General features: G+C 37.2%; 1 protein-coding gene across 1 annotated transcript in view; it reads left to right on the plus strand.

The window, feature by feature from the left end:
- Positions 1-23,691, plus strand: part of LOC143400457 (uncharacterized) — a 127,758-nt gene that overhangs the window by 100,038 nt on the left and 4,029 nt on the right. Inside the window, exons 8-10 of the mRNA XM_077109535.1 lie at positions 13,460-13,617; positions 15,164-15,206; positions 17,074-17,260. Coding sequence (XP_076965650.1) covers positions 13,460-13,617; positions 15,164-15,206; positions 17,074-17,260 — 388 coding nt within the window. The remainder of the gene's footprint in view (positions 1-13,459; positions 13,618-15,163; positions 15,207-17,073; positions 17,261-23,691) is intronic.

The raw sequence follows: 23,691 nt of genomic DNA on the forward strand, positions 1-23,691 counted from the left end.
TTAAAAAGAAAGGGAAGAGTGAGGAAGAGGGAAAAGAATTCAAGAGTGAAACTAAGAAGATAAAATCAAAGTGTCTAAAATGCATTCTACTGTCATGTATAACTAATTAGAACTTAATTTAAAAAAAAAAAATTAAAGGGTCTAAATGGTACTCAGTTGGACATCACATATTATCATGTAGCCTCAGCTGGAATCCCAAACCTTGGCCATGATCTAGGAAGGAATGAAAGAAGAGTGGACAGGCTCACATTCCAAAAGCATAGGACTAAACAGCTTCTGTCTGATTACACTTCCCTTTTATCTTGTCTGATCCTGTCCAAATCAACCAAATGATTATTTATTGATTATTCACTACGTAAAAGGAATATACTGCCCTATACTTTCTGGAATTATAATTTGAGACAATTGCAGTTTTGGCAAGGAATGCTAATGGAATTCAAAATTAATCTTGACAAAGAACGACAGGTATTTTCATTGCCAGATAAAGGAGCAATATCTGTGCCAATAGAGTGAACTAAGTTTTCTTGGCCCACGTGGGTGCTTCAAAATACTCATCAATTTTTAAATTTAATTTGAGGGTATTCAGCTTATTTCTGATTTTGTGCCTGATGTTTACATAATGCTAATCCAAATTTGCATAATTCAACTTGGCATAAAAGGTGATGACACAGATCATAAGAAGATATTGTTGGTACTATATGTATCAACATCTAATGCATCTAGTAGAATCCTTGGAACAAAGTAGACAGAAAATTAAAGGTTTTCATTCCTTATTGATCTTATTTTCAATAATATTTTCAATAAACCACAGTCTCCTATTCCATGAAATGTCTCTCAGCTATAGCACTCTAGTAGGATTCATCTTTTTTTTTTTAATTTTGTGAGAGTAGAATAAAAGTAGTGCTCATAGAGTTAAAATGTTTTATGAGAGAATGTCACTTAGTTTTGAGGTTAAAAGTGTTTTTCCACTGAAGGGAAAATTAATACGTAGTCAATTCTGCTTCTGTGAAAATGTGCTACATAACAATAAAGCCACAGAACATCCTAAAGCCCTGGTACAATCAGTGATTAGAATACCTTTTCCACTTCTTTGTGCCAGTCTAAAGCCAGGCCTCCTTTTGGCTCAGTCCATCTGTTCAGAACAGCATGTCCCAAGAGAATAGTTTTCTATCTTAGTGGGGCCTTGAGGGTGGAAAGAAGGCCAAAACCCCCAGACAAGTGCTCTTTACCCAATTCCAGGGAGAGGGAGAAACTGCTTGAAAGAAGAATTAAGGTGACTTACTTCTATAGAAGTTAAAAGAAACTGTTGCTAAGAAACACAGCAAGGTACCATAAGAAATCTTCATGCTGGATATGAGGATTATGGACCCCTTAACAGTTGTCCACCTGCATCAATGTGTGTTTAAAAGAGCATTTCCTTGGGACTCAGGGATGTCTTACCTACTATCTGGGGAAAAACACCTAATCCTGATCTGATGGAGCTTGTATCTACATGAGTCCATAAGACCAGATGAAATAGCAGCTAACAAGAGATTGAACACCAGCTCTAAGTCATAAAGATACTACTCAGCTTCTGGCTACGTTAGTGGACATGGTTAATTCAAGAAGCTTCTCTAAGGCTTTATTCTCCACTGTAAGATGGAGATAATGATATCCCTGACCTCCAGGGTTAATGAGACTGTGGCATTTTGCACATTTGTCCCTTATGAAATAAATCTCATTTTGTGGAGACAGTCTAATTTTGTGGTTAGATAAACCTCTGTTCATATCCTGCTTTACCACCTATTTATTGTATTTCCTAGGTCAAAAATTATTTAACTTCACTTGCCTCCATCTCCTCATTTGTAGAATGCAGATAATGTGACCCCCATAGAAGAGTGTTTTATAACCCAGCCAAAATCAAAAAGGAATATTAAGACAAATTTCAAGATATGAAGAAGAATCAGGAATAAAGAGTTATTCTGCTGCCATTTTAGTCTTCACTTAAGACAAAGCTAAACAGTGTTTGTAAATCAACTACACTACTCTTATCACCATGATGATAAAAGTTTCCTCTTTGTCTAATATCTGAACCATTGAGAAGATTTCTTGAGATTAGACAGAAAGGAGTTTACTAGAAATTCCAGTTAATTCTGTGGGCATGATGAAGGAACTAGTGCAAGAGAGGGTTCCAATCCTTTGTATTACCTCTGTAGGTTTTCACAGTGAATCATAGGATGGGTTCTCTCAGCTGAGGTAGGTTCAGTGGGAAGGATTCTGTTATTCATTAGAAATACTAAATCAGAAGACAGCTTTAATTTTCATATGCACAAAGATATTTCTCACAATTTAGCATATATTGTTTTCTCTTCCCTTGTTTTTATACCTCTATCTTCTAAAAAGGGGATACTCTGATCTTATGGTATCTTACTTAAGAACAATAAACCATATTCCCAGTTTGCTAATCTCATTTGATTTCTCAGAGAAAGAAGAAACCCTTTAATTATATAGTAGCTGTTAGGGGACTGCACAGACCCATACACATAGTATTGGATGAAGAATCTCCCAGAAGAGATAATTAAATTGTAAAAATAATTAAGTAGATTTTTACAGTGTTCTCTCCACAAAAAGTGAGAAGTATGTGAGGTAACACATTTGTTACTTAAATTTAGCCATTCCTCAACGAAAAAAAAAATATATATATATATATAAAATATATACATGACAATATATATGAGTTTTATTTGTCTATTAAGATTTTATTAATTAAAAAGCAACATGATTAAAAAATCAGCAAAAGAGTTGAGTAGCAATTTCTCCAAAGATGTGGAAATTTACCACAAGCACATGAAAAGATGAACAATCATTAGGGAAAAGCAAATAAAGACCACAGTGAGATATCACTCCATTCTTATTAGCATAGCTATTATTTTAAAAAAACGGAAATAACAAGTGTTGGCAAGGATGGGGGAAAATGGACACTTATACATTGCTGGTGGGAATGTAAAATGGTGCAATCCCTATGAAATAAAATATGGCAGTTCTTCAAAAAATTCAACAGGATTACCATATAATCAAGAAATTCTACTTCTGGGTACATGTCCCAAGAAAAATGAAACCAGGGACTTGGGTAGTTGTTTGTACACCATGTTCATAGAAGTATTATCCATAATAGTCAAAAGATGGAAGCAACCAAAGTTTCCATTCATGGTTCGATGAGTAACAAAGTATGGTATATGCATATAGTAGCATATTGTTCAGTCTTAACTAGGAAGAAGGTTCCAACAAATTCTATATAATATGGATGACCTTGAAGACATTATGCTGAGCATAGTAAGCTAATCACAAAAATGTAAATATGGTATAATTCCACTTATGTGAGGTACCTAAGTAGTCAAATTCATAGAGACAGGAAGTAGAATGGCGATTTCCAGGGACTGGGGACAGGTGGCAGAGGGTGGGGAGTTATTATTGATGAATATAGGGTTTAAATTTGGGAAGATAAAGAAAGTTCTGAAGTTCTGTAGCCATGGTATGACTACACTTTAAAATCTTTAAAATGGTAAATTTTATGTAGTATATATTTTATCATGATCTTTAATTAAAAATAAGATTTAAATTTTTAAATTCACTCCTTAATTCTTCCCTTCCAGCAAGCTTTCCCCTACAAACATTTCTATGAATGATACCCATGATCTTGCAGAAAGGAGTCTCAGACTCACCCTGAGTTGAATTGCTGCTTTCCCAAAGACTATTTTACTGCATGCACACGGACAAAAAACGCTATGCCCCAGTTTTTTCATACATAAAATGTGAGGAGTAATTTATCCTATAAAAATCTTAAGAATTAAATAAGATAACATAAAAATATCTGGAAAGTAAATGACACTCAGGAAACCAATTATCATAAGCATCATCACTCATCGTGTTTCCCATTCAAAAGTCAACTTTAAAAAGTGCATAGCTTAGTGTGTGGTGCATAATAATAGTTCAATCGTTGAAATGTTGCAAAGAAAATATGCACAAGGCACTCAATTTTGTGGCATGAGCATATTGTGTAGGAAGAGAGAAACTGGTTGGTAATACCTACAGGAAGCAAAGAATATTTCACAAAGGAAGAGAAATTTGAGCTGGACCTTGAAGAATAGTTAGGATGTCCATGAAGGAGAAGAAATAGGAGCATGAATGAAATGATGAGGGGGACTTGAGCACAGGCAGAGAAGGAATGAGTATGATGTAATCTAGGACAGATGATGATTAATGAAAAATTTTTAAATATTTGTTTTAGTTGTAGATAGACACAATATTTCTATTTATTTTTATGTGGTGCTGAGGATCGAACCCAGTGCCTCACACATGCTAGGCAAGTGCTCTGCCACTGATTAATGAAATTTGATAGATATGATGAAACCAAATTATAAAGGGGCATGGGAATCAATTGGAGAGCTTCCATTGGATATTTTTGATATGTCCATTAGTCTCAGTCTGGATGCATTCAGGAAATAGAAACAACACAGTGAGGCTGAGTTGTAGCTTAGTGGTACAGTTTTGTTTGATACTCCTGAGGCCTAGGATTCAGTACTCCAGTACCACCAAAAGAAAGAAAACAGGTGAACAAGAAAGGGGAAAAGAAGGAGGAGGAGGAGGAAGAAGAAGGAGAAATAACAAGAGTATAATTTTGTCAGTGTTCTTCAGAAAACACAAAAACAAAGATGGGTGTGTGTGTGTGTGTGTGTATGTGTGTGTTGTGTATGTTTGTGTGTGTGTGGTTTGTGTGTGGTGTGTGTGTGTGTGTGAGAGAGAGAGAGAGAGAGAGAGAGAGAGAGAGAGAGAAGAGATAAAGACAAAAGAGTGTCAAAGAGAGTTTAAGAGATTGGCTCATGCAATTATGGGGACAAGTCAATAAGGCTGAATTCTGCCAGGTGGGCAGGCTGAAGACTCATGGAAGAATTTATATTAGAGGCAATTTGCTGTCATAATTTCTTCTTCCAGAGGACCTCAATCTTTCTCTCTTAAGAATTTCAACTGAATGGTTAAGACCCTTGCAAACTATGGACACTAATCTGTTTTACTCTAAGTCTACTGCTTTAAATGTTAACTATGTCTTAAAAATGTTTTCAAAGCAACCTCCGGAATGGCATTTGACCCATGAACGGGGTGTCAAGTGAACATAGAAAATTAGCTACTACACAAAATATCTTAGAGGAAATTTAATATAAAGAAGAGCAATTAACCAATGAAGAGGATAGTTATAAATGTAAAAAGAGAACTCTAAAATATTTCTTAAGGAAAAAAAAAAAAAACCTCAAGAAAGGACCAATTTAGAAGCGGGTATAATATGGCCGTTAGAAAAGTTCAGTTATAGCTTACTGAATGATGAAGAAATTTGCTGGGCTGCCCAGCCAGAACTAGTCCACAGCCTCTGGAAAAATAAGGACAACCTGTTGGGGTTCGGGTGAGCCAAGGCTGCTAGGCAGGTGTACAGTGAGTCAGGAATACTGAGTGTCAGGATGCTGCTGGAGCATGGTGTGTGCATGGAGTTAGCCACAGAAACACATCCAGGGCTTAGGTGAGCCAAGGGTGATGATGGGTGGGCTCAGAGAGAGTCAGATACATTAGAGGCTATTGAAGGCCACTGTGCATGCTGTTGGAACTGGAACGGCGGCAGCAGCCTCCCTCTTTAAAGACAGGATACTTTTGAGTACATCTTAGCCTGGGGTTTGGGGGAAAGTTTCCTAAATTTCCAGCTCTGTAAAGCAGAGTAAAGAATATGTGGAGCAGAAACCTGGGCCAGGGAATACGACCACACAGTCCAGGGCTCCCCAAAACATCATTGATGCCCAAATTGAGAGTTAGAGAAAACCCAGGAGAAAACGCATCCTAAAAGTACTCCGCACTGGAGTACACGAGGGCTGGGGATTGAGAAGAAATGCAACATTTAAACCATCTTCTGGAAACAGGAAGAGGACCCCATTCGTCCTGCACTGTCTCTCTAGTGCTCTGTACTGACAGTTTGACTTCATGCCAGGTAGTAAAGGAAAAAATTATCTAAAAGACCCAAATCCGTTTTCACAAATCAGACAACAAGGACTGAATTTGAAGCTGAGAGGCAATACGTTGGTGACTGGCATCCTGAACAGTACAATAGAAGCAGATCTTGGGTGGGCACTCTCAGGCTGTCAGGACCATGGAGAAAGAAGTTGGGCCCTCAATCTGACTGGTACTCCTGTACCTGGATTCCTGTGATTCAGGTGGCAGAAACTGTTTAGTGCTCAACCCTGCCCCAATACTCAGGGATTTGGGGGATTTATCAATTGCCTCTGGTTAAACTGAGATATAGAATGAGATGTCAAGGCCTTGTGTAAAAGTACCATAAGGAGGAACTAAATAGAAGGGTGATGGGGATATTTCAAAGGAAAACAGAATTTTTCTTCCAGATTACCATCCCAAGTTTAAAAAAAAAAAAAAAGATCTGAAAAATAAAGGGAAAGAGAATCACTGTTTTTTTCTTTTCTTTTGAGCAAAAAACACTGAGCTTGTATATAAATGAATACCTGAATCCACTGAGAGCCGAACATTCCTTCTCAGGAGAACCAGGTCACTTCTTCCATAATAAGGGGCAGAATGGGCTAGAGTAGGGACACAAATAATAATGGATAAGTTAGATTTGGGTAAAAAAAAAAAAAAAAAAATCCAGGTATCCAACAACCTGACCAGGAAAGAAAGCTGAAGAATTGTCAAAAATGAGAGGCCTAGGGCTGTGGGTTAACTCAGTGATACAGTGCTTACTTAGCATCTGGGAGGCCCTGGGTTCCAGCCCCAGCACTAATTTAAAAAAAAAAAAAAAGAGTGAGAGAATGAGAGAGGTCTTACCTAGGGAATCAGTCTAAGGCCAGGGAGGACTGAAGAACCTGGCACAATGTCTGGTAAAGAAAGCAGACACACTCAGTATCAGTGGAAGGGAGGTAGGGCGGAGTTAAGAAGTAAGAAGAGAGAACCACTATAGCCTGGTTTGTTATTGCAGGCATGGTCAGGCAGGGTTTAGCAAAGATCCCAAGGACAACCCCTGAGGACGTGATCACAGAGGCTTGTGAACACAGCAGGAAGGGTCTGGCTCAGTGTAGGAGAATATGCCTCTGTCTGTGGGTGGTAGGAGCTTGGCAGTCCCTGTATAACCAGAGACAAGTACTGAATCCTCCAAATTCTGAGTTGGGGTGGAGTTGAGCATTTAACAGCCTCTGCCACTGGAATTTCAGGAATCCCATTACAGGAACCAATCTGTCTGATCATTACAACTCTTATGCAGGATAGAAAAGTCAAGCCACCCAGCCTCCCTCCCCTCTCTGCCATCTCCCTCCAACCAACTCCCACTACATGCTCACCCCACCCTGGCCCCAGCCCAGCCTTCCTCCCAGAAATGACCATCACTGATGCTGAAGCAAGATCTTTTTTTTTTTTTTTTTTTTTTTTAACACAGCTCATTTGACTCCTAGGAATATTTTGGTGATTTTTGTTTATACACAAACTTAAAAGGAACCCCAAATGGGGGGAAAAAAAAAACAACCTTCATTGAATAGTTATTATATGACAAACACTTTACATACATGGTCTTATCCTCACAAAGAAACATGTTCTCAGCCCCATTTTACAAATGAAGATACTGAAATTAACAGAGATTAAGCTTTTCCCCTTGTTCATGAGGTCTGTAATTGTTAGAGGGAAAAAAACACATAGAGAGAAGCTTATTTTAAATAAAGTTTCACTGTTATCCATATTAATGCTTCTTGGGTAATTGTTTTTTTAGATTATCACTCTTATCAAATTTCTCTGTAATAATGGAAGCTAACATCACTTTTGAAGAGCCACACAATGTTCTGAACACTTTATGCATATATTAACTCAATCCTTTGAACAATCCCATTTTAAAGATCAGAAAGTTGAGGTACAGAAAGATTAAGTAATTTGCCTAAGGTCACATAAATGACCTAGTAAATGGTATGCCCCATGTTTTCTAGCTTTAGAATCCATCTAAAAATGAATAATCAACTGTCTTCACTTATCCACAGTTTCACTCTACAAGATTTAAGTTACCCATGGTCAGTTGTGTTCCAAAAATACCAAATGGAAAATTCCAGAAATAAACAATTCATAAATTTACAATTGCATGCCATTCTGATTAACATGATGAAATCTCACATTGTCCAGTTTCATCCTACTCAGGATGTGAATCATTCCTTTGTCCAGCATATCAACACTGCCCATGCTGCCGCCTATTAATCACTTAGTAGCCAACTTGATCTTCAGATCCCCTATTATTGTATTGCAGAACTTGTGTTAATTATTATTTTGGTTAATAATGGTCTGAAGTATAAGAGTAGTGATGCAAAGGAGGTACTGGCATACTAAACATGGAATAAAAAATTAACTGTAGTAAGATATGGTAATACTGAAGCGCATATAAAAAAGTGTGTGTGTGTGTGTTTGTATATGTGTGTGTCTTTCTTCCAGGCATCCACTGGGGTTCTTGGAATGTACCTTCCCAGGATAAGAGGAACTACACCATACACTAAGTTAAGCAGGCAACCTATTAGGACAACTATTTAATTGAGTTTAAGATGCAGAATGAAGGCCTTTTTCAGTTGACCTTGCAACTCTGACTGCCAAAAAGGTCATGACTATGTCTCAGTGTCATTCTTCAGAGTCTTTCTGCTATGAAAAAAGTATTGGGTGGTAATTGTCATACTCTAAGGGATGGTTTAGGAGCCAAGAAAAATGGTGACAAATAAGCCATGTGATTGAGGCCATAAATGTCTCTTCAAAGCTGTAGAGCCCTGGCAGCCCAGACTCCAGTACACTGGCACCCCTCTCCTTGGCTATTTTTCCAGCGGAAGCCTGTCTGTCTGGGCACAGGATCATCACTGGTCTGGTACAGATGAACTCATTCAGTTGCAAGGGCTGCCAGTGTTTCCTGGAGCCTGGAGTCTCCTTGGTGCCAGGAAACAACATGGTGCAGCCAGCATGTATTTATCACTCCTAAAACATGATTCCCTACTCCAGGAAAGCTGAAAAGGAAAGCACAAAATTCTGAGTTTGCAGCCAGTTACCTCTGCTGATGTCACATATGCAGTCAGGCATTTCTCTAAAAACAGGGAATCATAACTATACTTAAGGATTAAATATCTAATGTAAGTTCTTGTCTTCTGATGTTGAAGAATTGCTGAAACTTTGGGAGCCCTGGAATTGTATTTATCTCAATTCTTTGATCAAAGTAAAAGAGAAATGTCAAATCTGTAAAGCTTTGACAGGAAACCCAGTATTGTCCATGAAGGAGGGTCTCATTTGCCTATTTATTTTACCTTCAGCTTTCTAATCTTTTCCATCCTGCCTACCTGGAGTGGGTGGGGTAAGAAAGCATAAATAAATATATACATACATACATAAATGTTTGCATACATAAATAATCTTGAGTGGTATAATGAGGGTCTCCAGTGCTCTGAGAGCCAAGACTTATTTATTCACAGAACAAAGATAGCAAAAGTGAAATCACTCTTTTATGTCTCTTTCCTTTTTCCCATGTAGTTTTGCTGCTCTCCTGATCCCATCAGCTGTGACATGGACAGAGGCCATCATCTCATAGCTATCTAGGAGTGATGGTTTCAGTCACTGACAAGGAGGGGATGACTTTAAACTGCCACCTAGAGATAAAGGGCTCTCAGCATCATTAATAAGGCTCGGAGGGACACACATTCCTCAATTTGCTTCAACCTTCCAGCTTTAAATAGAGCTCCCTAGCTGTGTATTTCATGTACCCTTTCATGTGATGTTTTGCTTTAGGACATGCTTTTTCTTCCCTCTAAATTTATCTTGGCTCTGTTTTCCCCACTGAGAATTAGATCTCTCCCATAGCTAAAGATGCCTTTCCCACCTCCTTAGTTTGTGGATTTTCATGGCTGTGTCTCTGGATAAAATGAAACATATCAGTACAGTGTCCCCACATTTTCTCTTCTCTTAGACTAGGAGGTCTGACATCAACAAATAATTTCTAGCATATTTAAACCAAAATTTTGACCAAAGCAAATGATTCAAAAATATGTGTAGGTAATTTTATTTTAGCAGAGCCAGATTGCAGAAAGATACAAATGTCCTTGTCTGTATTTTTCTCTGAAGAAATAATTTAGAAGTGGATTCACTCTGGGTTGAGTTTTTGTCATTATTATTGCTTACTGTTCCCTTTTTCTGAACATCCTGACCTTTGGGATTATTTCTGTAGAAGTATTCTCTCCATGATAGACAATGTCAACATCACCCAGTGCCATCTGGCATGAACAGCCCAAATTCCCTTATTCTCAGTCTATAGCTTCTGGACATCACGAAACAATTCCTTGATAAATCCCTCCAGCATCCCTGCCATTTTAATCAATCCTGCACGCATGAAGCAGCTGCATCTATGACTTGGCTCAGGAATAGAAAATTGGAGTTAAAGAATTTCTGCGCCTTGGACAGGAAAATGTAAAATTGTGGGGAAACCAGAGTCTTAAAGAAATCTTCATTTTTCTAGCACTGACAGAAGAGGGACTTTTGGCAGAGCTGTGGGGAGGAAATCAAACAGAACCAGTTTAATATTCATTGCCAAACTGAAGGATAGAGTTTTGCTTAAGGGATGAGTTAAAAGCCTCAGGGGCATGGTAGTGAAGTACAAGAGGGATTCTAATTGTCCTTTATCTCTAGAAAACATTTGATTGGAGAATGTGGCACCATCATCCAGGCAGCATTAGGATTAGGCTAAATGGACAATCTTTTCTTAACCTCTGCATCTCCACAAGAGTGCAATTTAAAGGTACCTGGGATGTTGAAACTGAGAGAAAAAAAAGTAGGATGAGTCAGTGCAGCTGCAGGAGCACCGACCCCTGTGAGCCAGGCTCTGTGACCATGGTTTTACTGCAGCTGCTCCAAGGGCCAGAGCAGGCTCATAAACAGGGGCAATGAGGCAGCAGCTGAGATTAGTAAAAATGGAATCTGGGCCATGATGGAGAACATGGAAGAGAGAGTAGCCCTCGTTTTTAAATACAGCTCACTCGGTAATCCATTTTCTAAAACAGAAGAAACTTGAGCAGAGGGGAAACAGTCTCTGTTTCTGCTCATGACTTGAGGTACTATTCTTGGCTGTGTGTCATGAACTGTATAAGTGAACTTTTATGTATTCTACAGCAAAGGATGTGAGAGAGCACTGGCAGTAGAGTGTGACTAAACAGCACTGACACAGAGACCAACATACTGCACCATCCTATCTGTAAAATGCGTCCACAGAAAGCAGACCCAGTGAGCATTTGCTTTTAGCAAATGAACATATCAATCTCTTACCAGTAGACTAAAACCTCCAAGCTTCATTTATATATATTTTTGCCATTTAAGATGTTCCTAAGAAAAAGATTAAAAATTAGCCTCTTTGTATAGGCACATGGTCTTTATCCTCATTAAAGCAAATGAAAATATATTCTTCTAGTTCCTAATATATTACTGACCATGCACTATTATTATTATAAGATATGCCAACAAAGCAAATAAAAATTTTAGACTCTGTGCTATTTCCGGAAAGCTAATGGTATCAGGAGATACTCTGACACCTGGATGTTGAATATCACAACCATCAACTGCTGACTCCAGAGCCAGCAGTCCCCAAATTCCAGTGACTCAAGAAATCAGAAATTTGATAGATGTTATATAGGAAGACAGAGCTATTATACTAGGGATTAAGTTCTCCATTTCATTTATTACTTGATTTCTCAGAAAATATTTTTCTCATAAAATATTTGAAAAACACTGACTAAACAAGAGACATTTCACCAAAGAAGACATTTCAGTAGTCAATAAGCATATTACATGGTGTTCCACATCATCTGCCTTTAGAAAATGAGATACCACCATACACATAGTAGGGTCTCTATCAAAAATACAAACATTGCTGATTTTTATGAAGGTGTAGAGAATCTGGGAAATTCATTCTGTGGTGGGGGAAATGTAGAATGGTACACTCACTTGGGAACATAATTTGGTCATTTCTTGTAAAGTTGAAAATAAACTTACCACATGACCCAGAAAATTCACTCTTAGTTACCTATGAAAGAGAAATGAAAGCATATATCCAAGATATATGTGCAAATATTCATAGCAGTGTTATTCAAAATAGCACAAAACTGAAAAAAAAATGTCATCAATTTGGGCATGGATAAATGAAATGTGGCATATCCATGCAACAGAATATAATTCAGCAATAAAAGGAAATGACATATTGATAAGTGCTACAACATAGAAGAAACTTGAAAACATTACACTAAGTGAAAGCAATCAGTCACAAAAGATTACATATTTTGTAATTCCACTTGTATTAAATGTCCAGAAGATGCAACTATATAAACATAGAAAATATGTCTTTGGTTGTTTTAATAGGAAGGAGATAGTTGCAATTTACAAATAGTCTCAGAGGAAATTTTAGGGTTAATGGGAAAGTTCTAAAATTGAATTATGATGCTAATTTCCTAAATATAAATTTAACTTAAACCATTGAGTTGTACTTGTAGAATGAATGGCTTCATGGTATGTAAATTATATCTACAGTAGATATTTTTAGAACAAATATGTATAGTGGACAGGATGTTTGGGGAAATAATTGTAAAATAAGTACAAATAAGAAAATACTTACTACAAAATAATTTTCATTTTACATGAGTATTATGGTATGTTAAAGGACTGTCCTTTAAAGAAAAATGTTCTTGCATGTAATTCTAGTGACTCAGGAGACTGAGGCAGGAGGATCGCAAGTTCAAGGTTAGCCTTAGCAATTAAAAGTCCCCAAACAACAAGATTCTGTCTCAAAAATATAAAAGGGGCTGGAGATGTAGCTCAGTGTTAAAGTGCCCCGGGTTCAATCCCCAGTCCAAAAAAAAAAAACAACCAAAAATGTTCTTCAGTTTCACTGAGCTTGTGGGTATGATAAGAGTAACTTCCTCATTTGCGTTTGTGAGGATAATCAATTAACAGATGTAAAGAATTTAGAAGAGGGTCTGACACACAATAAGCATAAAATATACAATAACTATAGGTACTAAGTTGAGATGTTATGTCCCTACCAACCATGTATGTTTTGTGATGTTAATTCTTTTGCTGTTCTTTATTTCTGATAGAAAAAAAAATGGGCATTAATAATTATTGATACTTTCCTAAGTTGTCATAAATGAAACACATATTAATAGTGGTTGTTCAAAAATGATGTGAAAAATATCACAGGTAGAAAATTTGGAATTCCATGAACTATATTAAGAAAGATGTGCCACCTGCAAAAACCTTTTGTTTTTATTTTCATGACAGAACCAAAAAAATCAATTTAAAGCAATCATTTTAGTCTTCCTTCTCTCTCTCTCATTTTCTCCCTTGTCTATGTAATTACAGCATCAGTACTTAACATCTTCCTTATCAATTACAGGATGAAGGAAAGTGGCCACCTCTAGAGGTAATAAAGTTAGAAGGTGCAGAAGTTGGTATTGATAGCAGCTTGGGAAAATCATTTGTGTTTAACTGTGTCCCTCCACCTGGAAATAGAAGTCTTTGCCTCTGTGCAACTTCAAACCAAGAAATGAAAAGGTAATTCATTAATCTTTTACCCTACCAGTTTCATTTTGAATGGAAAAATGCTTCTTCAATGACAGCCTAAAAGATTCTTGGCAGTTGAAGTAGAAAAGGGAATGACAAATTTATAGCATGAGTCAACAAGTTGGTTGTTTTCTCCCTTAGGTGTGAGAAGATTACTTTTTTCATTATGCCTTCAGGTGTTTTGCTAAGAGAATTTCTAAAGAAAATAAGTATGTTTTGCTAATTCAATTGCTTTAGATTTCTGTATTTTCTGAAAAAGAAAAACTCAATACTGCTAGAATTCACACCTAGTATCCCCCAAAACTACCAGATAGATGTATTTGAAGCTAATTAGAGTGATAGTCTTGGGTATAAAAATAATATAGAAGGATTGAAGCTTAGTACACCACACTGAGATGAGCTTGATTAATTAATTTGTATAGTTTTGAGGAGTATGAACACAGTTGACATTTTGTGAACACAATACCCAAAGGGAGAAGTGTGCATGAATTTCTAAGAAAGTGTCCTGTAAGCTATGACCATTCAGCCACCATGATTATTACTTACCCTGTCTTCCAGAGGAAATGGAGTTCACTGGGAAATCCAGTAAATGAACTGGAAACTTAAAGTGAAAATGCTGCTTATCTGGAGTGAGGGACAGATAGAATGAAGGAAAGGGAGTAAATACAAGAAAGGCAGTGGATCAGCAGAGTTTATTATTGATGGCATTTGATAGGTCTGCCTGAGCTTGTGCTACATGCTAACTGTTGAGGGAAAAAATCTCTTTAATACTGGATTGTCTCATTTTTATGCAGTGGATATGATTTCTAATCATGTCTGGCTAAGGAGGGAAGACTAAGAAAATTCAACCTTCAAGAATGAACACTAAGCTGGGCACGGTGGTGCATGCCTGTAAGCCCAGCGGCTTAGGAGGCTGAGACAGGAGGATTGCAAGTTCAAAGCCTGCCTCAGTAATGGCGAGGTGCTAAGCAATTCAGTGAGACCCTAAATAAAATACAAAATAGGGCTGAGGATGTGGGTCAGTTGTTGAGTACCCCTGAGTTCAATCCCCAGTACCTACCCCCCCCCCAAAAAAAAAGAATGGACACTAATGCTGTACTAAAGGTGGCCACTATGTCCAAGGAACACTTGGGGAAAGGACTCAGGATGGAGCGTTTACCAGTCTTTCCATATTTTAATAGACAGTGCCTTACCATTAATATACCAATTGTTATCAGGTCTGCTGGTGTTAATAAATTTCATACCTTGGAAAAATAAAGAATGAATAATTTTTCTCTCAGATACAAATTAAACAATAGTTAAGGAGGGGATAGAAATAATTTATTTTTAATATAGCTATTGGAGGTGGGATTTTGTCACATAGTAAACCTAATTTTGCAAGAATATGTTGCCCTTCACCCAAGAACTTAGTGCAATAAAATACATCCTTGCCCCAGGACTGTTCTGTCTGAATGGTGGATTTGGCAAAAACAAGCCCCTCTAAATGACACTAATCCAGTCCCCAAGGTTAGCTCCTTTCATTTTAACTGTCTTGCAGGTGGCTTGAGGCAATGGAAAAAGCGGCCCATCCTATTCACCAGGTAAGGTTTCCTTGATATTTATCTCTGCCTTCATTTTGCTTTTCTTTTCAGAGGGGAAAAGGAACAAGTTAAATGTCATGCAGTCCACCCAGGGACTTCTTAGATCTGTTCTAAAAGCTCAGAAAGAGGATGTTAAGTCAATAGGGTTTTCTGCTCAGATCCTGTGGGGAAGCTTGCATTCCTGCTGTTCTTTTTATTTTCAGGGGTTTGTATGACATCCTTCCCAGTAAGACTCAATAGGGAGTCACAAACTGGGGTGGAATTTCTGTTTCACACAGAGCAGTCCAGTAGTTCCCCATGATAATAAACCAACGTTGCTGTTTTCTTTACACCCCCAAAAGATAAGATCTCAGAGGTATCTCATGATGGTTCTGTTGGCCGAGCAAATTTTTATCATTATATTTGGATATACAGTGCTTTATTCTCATATTGTTGTTCTATAGACATACAGGCCAACTTTCAATATTCATTTCCACTCAGGATCCCCAATTTTGAAGCAATATCATTTTTAATTTAGAGTTTACCTATAAAGTGATAGATAACTTCATAACACCAGCAAGTGAGTCATCACTTCAGCCCCTAAGGCATTCAATAGTTCTCTTTCTGAGCTTGTACTATATACAACCTTGTTGAGAAAAAAATTGCTTTAATACTCAATTGTTTCATTTTTATGCTATGGATATGATTTCTAATGAGGTTATAGATTTTCTTTAAATATGCTTATCCCTCACAAATTGGGATGCAGGCAAAAGGCATTTAGCATCAATTATGTTCTCTCTATATTTTGGTTCTTGTGCATTTAGGAAAATTCAGATTAAGTATGAATATACCTTGTCTCATGACTGTCCTTTCAGAACAATCACAAACATCATCATATGACAAACAGCAGGACATGTGTTTCATTTTGCCTGGAACACAACACTCGATGCACTCATCCATCTCTCCAATGCATCATCCTAATGAGCCTCGATATTTTTAAGAGGTATCTATTCTGCTAATGCACTCAGAGTGTCTGCAGCAAAGTGAAAAACTGAACACCCAAACTCCCAGCAGGCTGCCACTTCACAGAAAAGAATACAGCAAGCTCTGCATCCTGAAATCTTTTGCACTGCCTTGTTAAAACTAAAGGGCAAAAATAAACTCAAACAAGAAGAGAAACTGGCAAGCATAAGCAAGGGTTCTGATAAAGAGATAAAGCACAGTGTCCCCAGCCTCAGTCAGAGTTCTCAGAAAGAGCCTGTCTCATGCCTGTGGACTGAGGGCTGCCCTCCAGGGTAGAGGATTCCAGTTTATCATCAGTCTATTACATCACTGGCCATGAAAGCCTAAAGCTTGAGCTAGCCTGGGGCATTTAACTTGTTCCTTTGCACAAATGGAGGTTACAGATAAAGAAAAGCATGGACCAGGGGCTGTTTTTAGTCACTGTGGACATACCAGGAACAGATGTACAAGGACAACCCCAGCGGTGAGTAAAATAGAACAGGTCCAGCAATTACAGGCAGAGGCATTAAAAAAAATCTTTGCTGGGGTATTTATTTCCATTTCCTTTCTATTCACAACCTCCTGCTCTTTGCCTGATAATCTTTTGATTTTCTTAGAATACAATAGAAGTCAAAGAGAAGGGATGTCTATGGACTTGAAAAGGGAGAAGAGTTCTCTATGGTCAATGGGTAAATTGGGGTTTTAGGTTTTTGGATTAGTTGCTCAGCTATTCAGATTGTCTTAATAATAGAATCATTTGGGGCAGTGGTCTCCTCAAAATCAAACACACTTGGTTATGATGGCACTGTCTCTGGGAATCAATGGCTTTGCCAAAGGTCAATAGCAGAATGACCATTCAAATGATCCCTTTGTGCTACATCTTCAGAACCATGTCTGGGAAGATGTTACTCTGCACAACAGCAGTCTTCCACCTTTGGCCATTAAAAACCCAGAGTGTCTGGGCCTCCTGCACCAGCTGGATAGAAGCACAGACTTGTGGGTCCAGCATTATTGCATTCTGAAGGATGGCTGTTTGTATTTCTATGATAGCATTCGCTCCACCCGGGCTTCAGGTAAGGAGTCATCTTTCACTTGAAATAACAGTATAGTAATAGTACTGACATCTTAGATCTATTGAGCTTTTACAAGGCCCTGTGTTACATTCTTTACCTAAATTAATTCAGCATTCTTCACATTACTGTTTCTAATTTACAGATTAGAAACCTGACTGCACTTTACGTAATTTGACAAGTAGTACATAATGAAGTAAGTTGAAATCTTCGGAACACAGCCAGGCTAACCTCAGAGCTTGTACCCTTAACTCCTCACTTTAACTGCTTAGAAAATGAGAAATAAACTCCTTCATGTTTTAGGTCATCAATGACATTCGTAGTCAATGCCAATTTTTTTCTTATGTAGTGTCTCCAACCTTTTCCTGTAGTATCTCTACTTTGGGCAAACGAGTAACAAAAGGAATATTAACTTCCTATATTCTGTGGAAAAGTTACTTAACCCCCTAAAACTTAGTTTCCTCATTTATAAAATAGGAATAATAACTGTCTATTTTATAAATTTATTCTTATAAAATCAAGTGAGTTGTAGCTATTCAGGTGACTTTAGCTCTACACATGAAGTTTTCTCTACAAAGAGTTCTCTTGTATATATTATACCCATTTGATATATATTAGTTATACATATTTATTCAATTATACTATTTAATATATATATATTATATATATAATTATTGTACAAATAACACAATTAATAATAAGTGTACCTGATTTCCATAAAATAAACCAGCTTTCTTGTGATTTTTGACCCAACGAATCATTTGTGGTCTACTTTTTTGACATACAAATAATTCATAAATAATTAGCAGTAGTAAACATCCTGGAATCTCATTAATTTAATTTCTAGTTTTAGCACTAATGCTTATGTTTATTTAAGCTTGGTAGACATTTCAAATGAGAAGGAGGCATTGGTGACCCCTTAGACTTTTTTGGAAGTCTACATGAGGTAAAAAAAAAAAAAACAGTTATTACTCTGGATAAACAATGCTATAACTCTCCTCTACTTAATCACCCTTCCATTTTTAAAACATGACCCAGATTATCACACAACTATGAAGAGGTAGACAGCATCTCTAATCATTTACAAAACAGGCTGTTCTTACCCAAACCAATATGCATGACTTTAAGTAGCTGATACCAGGATGGGGAGGAAGGTAAACAAGAGAGTTAAATCTACAAAGCTGTCATTGATTTGGACTCATAAAATACCATTACAGAAGTCTGAACCTAGCAGGGTATTGTCACACATGCCCGTAATTGCAGCAGCTAGGAAGGCTGAGGCAGAAGGATCACAAATTCAGCCTCTGCAGCTTACTGAGACCATAAGCAACTTGGTGAGACCCTGTCTCAAAATAAAAAATAAAAAGGGCTGGGGATGTTAAGGGCCCCTGGATTCAACCTCCAATGCCAAAAAAATAAAAAATCTGAGCCCTTTCAATTGATAGATCAAATAAGCTAATTTTGAGAGACTCTTTCCAAGATAGAAAGAAAATGTTTAAGATGGAATGTGCAGATTATTCCAAACTCTGAAATAAATGTTAATAAAGTACTTCCAAATATTTGGGGCCAAGACTGTTTCTGATTCCAAGGGCTTAAAAATAATAATGACAACTACTAGTTGGCTTCTTCCATTCCCAAAGGTCAGAAGAGATGCAACTTGGATAGGAAGTCCTGTTTAGAAAGTTGCAAACTGCTACTATGGAACAACTTGAAAATAATAACAGCAAAAGTAGCATTTACAACATGTACCACTTAGTTAATGCAACTCTTCTTGTACAGGTCACTCTGTTAAGCGTTTTTACTTATTGTTTTTTTCATTTCTAAAAAAGATAGATTATCATTTCACCTATAGATCTGGAAAGTCATACTTGGTGAGGTGAAATAACTGGCCCATGTAAAAAGTGAAGACAGAATTTGAACCTAGGTGACCTGAGTTATTCATAACCCCCCCCCCAAAATATTGATAAGTAGAAAAAATTGGAAAGTTTATATCTTCTCAGCACTTATCATTGCACATGTCTTTCCAGAACCTTCCATAGTTGTCTGCTAAGTACTTTAGGGCCTTGTCTTTGTCCTGTATGTGGCTTTATCTTCCACTCCTTGTATTAAAGCATAGTGCACTCCACCTAAATATGGTTACATTCAATTTTTCTAGCACACATCACCTCCTGGACAATTTTCAGATCCTATACCTTTGCTTGTGCTAGTTCCTTTCCCTGAAATTTTCTACTACTACTACTGATTACCAGTAAAAGCTGTCCTTCAAACATGGAAGCTCTCTATCTCTTTCATGAAGTACCCTAGATAAACAAACCTCTCTTTTCCAAACTATTTATCTTGTAACACTTATCACCTTCTACCCTGTGTTTTATCTCTTGCTGGCCATCTTATCTTTTCCAAGGAATTATATCCTCTAAAAATCACTATTATCTACATTGAATGAATTAATGAATGAAAGGATATTCAAATGACCTCAACTGGTCATCAGTCCTATGAGGTATGTGTAGTATATCATCTCCTCATTTATTAGTGGAGAAAAATCAGAAGATTGCAAAAGTAATCCAAAGACAATACAGCAACTCAGGTCATCACATCTGTGGTCTTTCTGCTCTATCACACTTTTTACAGCTATAAGAAACTATCTAATTTCTATTACTTTTTTAAAAAATGCCTCTACTTTAGTCAGCTTTATGCTGCTGTGACCTGACAAGAACAATTAGAGAAGTTTATTTGGTATTCTTAGTTTCAGAGGTCTCAGTTTATAGATGACTGACTTCATTCCTTAGGTGAAGCAGAATATCATGGTTGAAGGGTATGGTGAAGGAAAGCAGCTCAGGATGTAGTATCAGGAAGCAGATAGACTAAGTTCAGCTCATAAAATATATACCCCAAAGCCATGCCCCCAATGAACTACCTCCTCCAGCCACACCCTACTTACTCATAGTCACCACTAAGTTATTCCCTATCAGGAGATTAACACACTGTTTGGGTTAAGGATCTCATAACCCAATCATTTCACCTCTAAACCCCGCATTGTCTCACACATAAGATTTTGGGAGACACCACATATCTAACCATACTACTCTCTAAAAATATGTTATTTTTTGGTTAATAGAAATACAATATAACCCATCCTATCCCTCCTTAACTTCTTGAATATTTCTATCTCCACAGATTCTCAATTTCTAGCCCAGATTATTTTAAATATTTAGAGAATATTTTCCTTATTGAAATCACAACAGAAAATCTATATCTAGGTCCTGTTCTGAAATAGAGGACTGTGGGTTTTTGCTTTTACATGATTCTGCTCTTCCCTGAATACAAAATACTATTTCCTTGAGCATGCAGCTTATTCCAGAAGCTGAACTTCATCACCATCTCTCTTCCCCCTCACACTCTGACTACAGCTAGGTCCAGACTGGATTTCCCCTTCAGCTAACCAGATGCTAACCTTTCTTCAGGCTGTAGAGGAGCTCCTCTGAAGTCCTTTACCTTTCCCTAGATTTAAATTTTTTAAAATTTTTTGTTTAGTTGTCAATGGACCTTTACTTACTTAATTAATTAATTTATATGCAGTGTTGAAAAATCGAACCCAGTGCCTCACACATGCTAGGCAAGTGCTCTACCACTGAGTCACAGCCCCAGTCCTAGATTTAAATTTTAAAGTGAAATTTACATCCTTTTCTAGGAGTCCAGCTCAATCTTGAATTATCACCTGAGCTCACAGCCAATGTTTTAACATGATGCAACTCAAGACAGAATGGAGGTATATGCAAACCTCCTGTGGAAATTCCTCAGAATACATTCACTCTCTCCACCCTCACTGCCCTGGTGAGACATTTTATCAGAGGGCTGGGATATAGTGCTTAATTATACTGAAGGAGGACTGTTAGCATCTACTGAAAACCTCCTATGTGTCAAAGACTAGGATAAGCACTTAATATTCCTTATCTATATCTAATCTTTACAAAACACCCACAGTTATTGCCCATCAATAGGTGAGAAACTTAGAAAATTTAACTAATATGTTGATAATCACCCAGCAATTAAGTGCTCAGAGTCAAAATAGGAATAAGTGCTAACTGAATCCTGTGCCCAAACTCAGCCACAATTCTATGTGTAGCACCCCCTGGCAGAAATTATTCTACTTACAGTAGCACTAAGTTAATAATGGTGTGTGTCAGCACACTAAGTTAGCCAGGGTCCACCCAATCTGTGAGAACCATGGAAATAGTGAGAACAGTAGCAGAATTTGTTGAGAATGACAGAACTCATCCTATGCCTTGAACACTACTGGAGATAAAATATTCAGTTTGGCATAATCATTTTTATATGCATGAAATATGAATCATTGTGTTTTTGTTTTGAGAAAGAGTCTTATTAAACTGCTTAGGGCTTGCTAAGTTACTGAGGTTGACCCCAACCTTGGCCATCCTACTGTCTCAGCCTCCCAAGTTTCTGGGATTGCAGGTATACTCCACCCACCTGGAAGAATATGAATCATTATTACATTCATAAAGAGTATGCCAAGTTCTAACGCTCATTCTTAATTGTTCTAGGTGATGTTGAGTAAGTAGTCTGTAAAATGGTCTGATCTATAATTTCTCCTTTATTTGTACTGTACAAGTTCTGTTTGACTCTTGAACATCCCACACATGTCCATTTGCTTGTTCTTCTGCCCTGTGAATGTCATAACCTTGAAGAAAGTCTTGATTATCATTTATAACTGTGCTTCTCAAACTGCAGGATTGGGTTCTATTAGTGAGTCATGCAATCAATGTAGTAGGCCGTGATGAATATTTTAAATAACAGCTGAATAGAATTTAATTGAGTAGAAAATATCACAGCACATCGCAATGTTTCATAAAACTTTTGTTCAATAATATGAAAACATGTAGATGTTTGTATTTATTACATCTTTTGATTGCAACCAAAAAAGTTAGAAAAATGCTGATATAAAAAACTTTTTGTCTCTACATGTATTCTTGTTCAGATGGTCAACTTCATGCTCAGAATCCTATAAACGGGGTATTTAAAGATGGTTACTTCCTTTAGAATATTTTTGTATTAAACCTGCCACACATTTTTTTTGTTCTTGTGACCCAGGCTTCTGTAGTCACCACTTCATAGAGACCTGGTTCCATGATTGTATCATCGTAGATGCTTTGCTGTTTTGTATATTTTAAATTTAATTTTAGTTTTAATCTGTTGCTTTGTGTTCCTCATTAGAGATCTCAAAGACTACATATGGTATTTCCTATTTCTATAGCTTTCTATAGCATCATCAGCATGCCTCATTCCTTGTAACAGTTAACTGAGATGTTGTGAGGACACAGAGGGTAACAAAGGGAAGTCAGGAAAAAGATAAAATTACTATAAGTGGAAAGAACAGGATGTGGAAGAACACAGCCCTAGTTTCCTGTAAGAACCATATTAAACACTAATCCCATATTTGACTTTCAGTTGGATAAACATACCTCTATTGTGTAATGAGAAAGAGCCTCATGGGTTCCCTGAAGGTTTTCCTTCCTGTCAAGGAAAGTGCTAGTATTTTAACAACATATATTGCTGGCTTTCATGTGCCTGCTAATATTAAAAAGCCACTGTGTGATTATTCTGGAAGCCCCTCAGTAAAGTGCCTTCACATGAGCCTGAAGGCCTTTGTCATTCACCATGCACTTGATGACTTTTTTCCTTTTATCTCTCTCCAGCAAAAGCTGAAAGTAACAAATCATGACTGTTGGCTATTGGTCATGAATAAATCACATCAAGGTCTGTGTGCACTTCTCAGAAAGATATATTTACACTATTGCAACAAATAGGACACACAATGCTTGCACAGTTCTTGCAACCAACATTGTGCAGACTTGATAATTATTGCTACCTGTCTCATAACAAAGAGACACCAGCCCAATGAAGTCATCTCAAGTGAGGTAATGGGGTTATGATTGGATGTCTTTCCTGCCTATCATTTATAACCTACCTCTGATTAGAAAAAGGGTCAAAAAAACTTTCCTGTTTGTAGGAAACAGTTTTTTGTTTTTTGTTTTTTGTTTTTGACAACACCTTCTATTCATACTCAGAAAGGGCAGAGACAGTGAAGGATATTCTTGTCTTCTCAAACATGAAAAAAAAAAAAAAAAAAAAAAACAGAAGAAGTCTCACAATCAAGAAGAAGCCACAAACCACTGAAGCAACCTATAAATACTGTGTGCTGTTATTTGGAGCAGGGAAATTAGACAGTAAAATAACCCTGATACGTCTTTAGGTATTCTACTGTCCTGAAACATTGAACGCATTGCCTATTCTACTTCTAGTATATACTCAAAGAAATAAAAACAGATCTAGACCAAAACTTGTACACGAATATTCAAAACATTATTCATAATTGTCAAAAATGGAAGAAAATTCAAATGTCCATCAGCTAGTGAATG

This window comes from Callospermophilus lateralis, chromosome 5 (genome assembly GCF_048772815.1).
Source record: "Callospermophilus lateralis isolate mCalLat2 chromosome 5, mCalLat2.hap1, whole genome shotgun sequence".
In the NCBI taxonomy this organism is placed as follows: Eukaryota; Metazoa; Chordata; class Mammalia; order Rodentia; family Sciuridae; genus Callospermophilus; species Callospermophilus lateralis.